This window comes from Orycteropus afer, unplaced genomic scaffold (assembly GCF_000298275.1).
Source record: "Orycteropus afer afer isolate SDZICR_OR568_19922 unplaced genomic scaffold, OryAfe1.0 scaffold00297, whole genome shotgun sequence".
NCBI lineage: Eukaryota > Metazoa > Chordata > Mammalia > Tubulidentata > Orycteropodidae > Orycteropus > Orycteropus afer.
Genome location: NW_006921884.1, coordinates 2,494,259 through 2,500,258, shown reverse-complemented (window position 1 = coordinate 2,500,258; position 6,000 = coordinate 2,494,259). Strand labels below are relative to the sequence as shown.

Genomic DNA, 6,000 nt, shown 5'->3' with positions numbered 1-6,000 from the left:
ATTCTATGCTTGGGGTCATAACTGCACAGCAATGGTAATGATACAGTTTCCATAGCAACTGATTCATTGGAGGGCTAGACCTCTGTCTAGGGTGCTGTCAGTGTATGTAGAATTTCAGTGAACAGAAAGTCCCAAAGAAGGGTATGCTTCTTCCTAATCCAGTTTTAATTGAACTCTAGAGACTTTGAAGTGAAGCCTCGAACTAGGCATATACTATTCCAATAAGAAATGAACCTCTTGCTTAGCTAGGTCTCAGCTGCTTCTTAATACTGATGCTTTTTCCTAATGAATACTTTAAAGAAATGTTATATCCATTTTAGCTAGTAATTCTGTTAGTTAAGGGATTTTTCATTTTGTTTCAAACTCCAACTGTCTTGTCCATAACTATAGAATTTCATTTGTTGATTTTTTTTTTCTTTTAACTGTAGTAAGATTTTACTTTTTTATCTCTTTCACAGTCAATATTAAATAATTTTCTGTCTCTTCTCCTATTTATCTTTTTCAAAATTTTAAGAATATTACTGTAGCTGATTATATTTAATGTTGAAAGGACTATCATTCATTCAGTATGCTGCCAGTTTACACCAAGTTTGAAATCATAGGCAACAGTGCTAGGTATTAATTATGGATATAAATGTACTAATATATGAAAACTTAAATGAGAATTATAAACCCCAAAATAAGGATAGTAGTTTACTCTGAGATAGAAGGAAAATGGGATCAGGACAGATTATATGTGAGAGTTTCAACATGATCTATAATGTTCTATTACTTTTTAAAATATGTGCAGTGATGTAAATGGTAGGATTTGGTAATGTTGAGTAGTGGATACAGGGACTTATTTTCTATACTTTTGAATATGCTTAACATTTGGAAATACAACAAATTTTAAAGGTGAATGTTGCTTCCTATATTTCAAGTAAATATTTGAATAGCCATGCTGCTTAAAGAAATGGAATATAAATTGAATTTTCTGATTAATCACAGAATTATTTCAATGCATTAAATATCTTATTTTTAAAAAATCTTTATTTCTATCAATAAATGGAATATCCTAGAATATACTTAAATATTTAGTTAAATGATTATGACCATGCAATGATTGACATCACCATTATGAGTAACAGATTGTCTGTAAATTTATAAGGATAAAATTATAGCTCTGTAGACATAAAATGTAAAATTTACAGGCTAGTGTGTGATATTTCTAGCATATTACAGAACTTAAAACAGTCCTTTGTTGTTTTATTTTTTTCTTTTGATTTTTCTCTTTCACCTGTAACCCAAGTGCAGGAAAATGAGTGTAGTTAATTAAAATTCTTGAGAGTTGGATTCTAGTTTAACAAAAATTTGACCCTTTTTAGAAATGTGGCAATGTAATATATAATGGAAGTTCTAGATTTGTGGATTAGGTATCTGAGATTTAGGTGAGACACTGCCACTGATTTCTAAAGGAATTTTGTACTAAGTATTTAACTAGTCTAGGTCTCATTTTGCTTACCAATAATTGGATAGATTGGACTACATGTGTTACAGAGCATATGTAGGAGTCTCTAACATTTCAAAAATAATCCAGGTGATAAACTCAAATGTTGATGAAACTAGGCAGATACTTGTAAATGAGTGAATGAGCACTGGTTGTGCCCAAATGGAGAGTGTGTGCCAGCTGTTACCATGTGGCAAATGGATCTAGATTTGCTGCTATTCAGTCCAGCTTTTCCTCATATTTATGTAAATACACATGTATGTATTTATGTAAATGTGGGTATTCAAATAAATATTTTCTCAAATGTGTATAAATAATTCAAATGTTGTTAAATCATCGAATGGGAAAAACAAAATGAATTTGGGTCATATGTATGGAACTTAAGGTGGTTAGTGGTTAAAGCATTTCTCTGCTAACCTAAAGGTCAGTAGTTTGAATGACCCAACCACTCCCTGGGAGAAAGATGAAGCAATCTACTTCCTTAAAGATTTAAAGCCTTGGAAACCCTATGGGGCTATTCTGCTCTGCCCTAGAGGATCACTATCAGGATTTACTCAGTTGTAGTGGGTTTGGTTTTTTTGCATCTGGAACTTAGGTTGTCATTTGTTTATTCATTTAATCATTCAAAAAAGAAAAAAAAAATCTACTTGGTGCCAGACATTGTTCTACTCTTGTTGTATATTGTTGCCTGGACATTGTTGTAGGCAATGGAAATAGACTGGATTTAATGTCCTTGGTCTAATGCAACTTAGATTCTAATATTTCAGTGATCAATACAGGGAACAGACAAGCCAGTATAATTCCAGATCATGATATGTGTTATGAAGAAAATCTGGGCAGGATGAAATAGTAGAAAAAGTAGGGTTTAGATCCTGTGGTTTTGCTAAAGAGGTGATAAAATAAACAGAAATACAAATGGTGAGATTTAGTAATCTAAATGTTGATGATGTGGGAAGAGAACATTCCAGGCAGAGGAAATAACAAGTATAAAAGCCCTGTAGAGGAGTTAGGCTCGTCACATGGTCCCAAATATAAAACTACATGCAATTATAAAGAGCTTAAAGTTTGTTATGGGTAATGTAAAGCCAATTGTTGTTTTGTGTCGAGTCAGACCCAACTCGTAGCGACCCCTCCTTGGGTTTCTGAGGCTATATCACTATGAAAGTAGTTTGCCCAACCTTCCTTCTGAGGAGTGGCTGGTGGGTTTGAACCACCAGCCTTCTGGTTAGCAGTCAAGTGCCTTAGGCACTATGGTACCAGAAAGCTAGTGGGTGGGGTTAAATACAAGACTGAAGTGATGTGATTTAGACTGTAGAGGTCACAGTATAAGGAAGACCAAGGAAAATGCTGCTGTAGACTCTGAAGGCTTGGACCTATTGGTGGTAACTCTGGTTGTGGTGAGAGATGGAATACTTCTGCTTTTAAACCTTTGCTTTAAAAAATCCTGGAAGTAATACCCACATTTTTTTTTTCCCCTATTGGTTTCTCCCTTTTTTAAAATTAATTTTTATTGTAGTTTTGGTGAAAGTTCATTTTGTATACAGTAGTTCATACACATTTTGTTTCATGACATTGACTGCAATTCCCCACAATGTAACAGCTCTCTTCCCACTTCCTCCCAATAGTTACACCTCTTCCCTGTGTCCTTCTTTCTTGTGCATTCCTGCCCCCAAGCTATCTCCCTGTGCAAATACTGCCCTTCTGTTTTCCCAAGATTGATCACTCTAAAGATTGTATCTACCTGATGTCATTGTTCACCCCATATGCCCTATTCGTTTCTCTTGATCTTAATTATGTAAGTATTCATTGTATGACTGAGTCAGGATTTCTCTGACATTGGTTTTCAAAGTGGAAAGCATGAGTCTCCATTTCTGGTCCTTTGAACTTTTTATTTAGTGTAGTGTACTTTTTGTTTCATTTTTAAAACAACACTGAGCCTTAAAGTTGTACTCATCCTTTCAATTTCTGGGTCCTGTAGTGGTAGAAATTAGATCATATCTATAGCAAAATAAAAATGGTGACTTTGTTCTTTCTAAATTAAACAAGAGGCTGTTTTCTGAAAAAACAAAAAATGTATTTTGAATTGAAGAACATAAAAATTTGTTTATATTTAGAATTGGGAAATGAAAGAGTAAAGAAAAGAATAGTGTAAAGTTTGTGTGGGATAAATTCTCACAAGTCTTTGTTTTCCCTTCCTTGTTTCCCATCTTTATGCCTACAGTGCATTATCATAATCAAATGTAGTCTCATTTGCATTTTTTAATGCTGGTTACTTTTGAGATCTTATTATTTTTTTAGCTTAAATTTCCTTCAAGCATTTTCTTCAGGTACAGATAGTGAATGCATCTTATGTTCGTTATTAATGTTATGTAAAGTATTGGTGTAGAGAAATACGGAATCTGGTTTTCCTTTTAACACCTTCATAATTATGCTTTTGAAATGATTTTTTGAAAAACAAGACCTGAATAACAAAGCAACAAAGTAGCTTAGGACTAAAGACAGGATTACTTTGAATTGGCAAAGCATTTTAAGCATCTGTGTCTGTCACATGGGATGACAAGAATTGTAACAAGTTACTCTGACAACCACCTACTCCATACAGAGATTATGCTGAGTTCATTTGCAGGTTTGTGTTTAGCCTTAGCTGACAAAATGATACTTAACCTCTTATGCAGTCAGCCTTTGTAGTTTCTGAATGAGTGACTGTTGCTTTAACAGTGACCTTAAAAATTTGATTTTTTTTCAGTTGTGAATTTAAATTTTTTTAAAAGTATAAGCAAATAGGACTTCTGGGTACAAGGCATATTATGTGAAACTGGATTATATATGTGATTTATAAGCATGTATGACATTCTTTTGAGATCTTCCTTGTTTTGAAGGTTTTACCCAAAACTTTACTTTCCATACTGTATCTCAAAACTCAGTCAATCAAGAATGCAGTGTTTTCTAAAAGAGCAAAGTTTTTATCATTGCTTTTAAAAATCCAAATGTGTATCTTTAAATTAATGTTTTATAGCTTTACTCTGCTTTTTCATTTAAGTTTTTCCTAATATTGCAAACCATTTTCTTAAGTCTCTAAGTTATTTCAGTGAGTATTTCTTGAATTATTTTGCATAGAATTTATTTTTATTAAAATGCTTTTTTCTGTTTTAGTTGGAGGAAGGTGTAAAAAAATTCTAGAATGCTTACTTACTTGAGACTTTGTTCCTCACTAGATCCTGGCATACACAGAAGGGTTGCATGGAAAATGGCTATTCACAGAGATAAGATCAATCTTTTCTCGTCGTTATCTTTTGCAAAATACAGCCCTGGAGATCTTTATGGCGAACAGAGGTAATACACTGTAGATAGTACCTTGTTACAGAGCTAACTTCCATCTCTTTAAGATTTCATTTTGGAACAAACCATGTTGTTTCCGTTTAAATAGTATTTTGTTGTAAAAAATATACCCTCTACCTTACTGACCTCTTTTTTGTGTGTGCCACATGCGTCTTCATGGAATTTTTTTCCTTGGTAATTCTTAGACTCATTTGTTAGACTCATTCTTAGACTCTCTTCTTTTTATAACTTGACCAAAGGCTTTAAAAATATGAGGGATAAACAACTACTTAATCAAATGTGTAGTGTTTATGCCCTCATTATTGCTTTGATGCTTAAACTCCTTTTGAAAGTTAGTTAGTTAGATTTGAGAAGGGAACAAGAGAATCAAATGATTGATGCATTTCTTTAATCTTTTGTCTAATCATTGCATTTTATAAAGGCACCAACAGAAGATGGTGCTGAACTGCCCTAGTTGCTTGGTGTTACACACTTCTGAAAGGGAGACTAAAATTCACTTAGTAGGTTTAGAAAGGAGCTTGGTCAAATTCATTAAGACATGGAGGGGAAATAAGATGTATTTGAAAGAAAAGCACTGTTTTGTATGAGTGGACACCTAGAAGGGAAAATATATAAAATCTGGGGACTTAATGTACATCTTGGCTATAAGTAGGTTGATAATTTCTTATTTGTTCTTTTTATAATCCACAAACTAGTAATTTTAAAATCTACAAATAAAAACATGTATTCCATGCATGATTTTTTCTTATCCTTTATGAAATCATGTGTCTTTAGGGAATACAAATTTCTTTGGGGAAAAATGTTTTTCCCTTTTCTTTTTAGTCTACTTCCCTACCCAAATGTCTTTTTCCTAATGTAAACATAATTCTTCCAAGAAAATAATCAAGTGAATGTTTCACACTCTAGTTCAGTCTGCATTCTTACTGTCCCAAAGGAGTTTCAACCTTATAATATTTATTACTTACTCATCCTCATTCTTTATCCTTTTTTGACATTTCTTATGCATCTTTGCTTTGTATGTGTAGTTTTCTCTTGCCTGTCTCTCATGGCTTTTAGTCATCTGCCACCATACCTGTGAAAGGTTTTTTGTTTTTGTTTTTTCCTTTTCCTGTACTCAGTGTAATAATAGAAGGCTTATTAAAAAGGTGACATATGTATATGTCAATTCTAAATAC

General features: G+C 33.0%; 1 protein-coding gene across 1 annotated transcript in view; it reads left to right on the top strand.

Annotated features, from left to right (window-relative positions):
• Positions 1-6,000, top strand: part of LRBA (LPS responsive beige-like anchor protein) — a 1,065,192-nt gene that overhangs the window by 765,263 nt on the left and 293,929 nt on the right. The window contains 1 exon segment of the mRNA XM_042782393.1: positions 4,702-4,819. Within this exon segment, the coding sequence (XP_042638327.1) occupies positions 4,702-4,819 (118 nt within the window).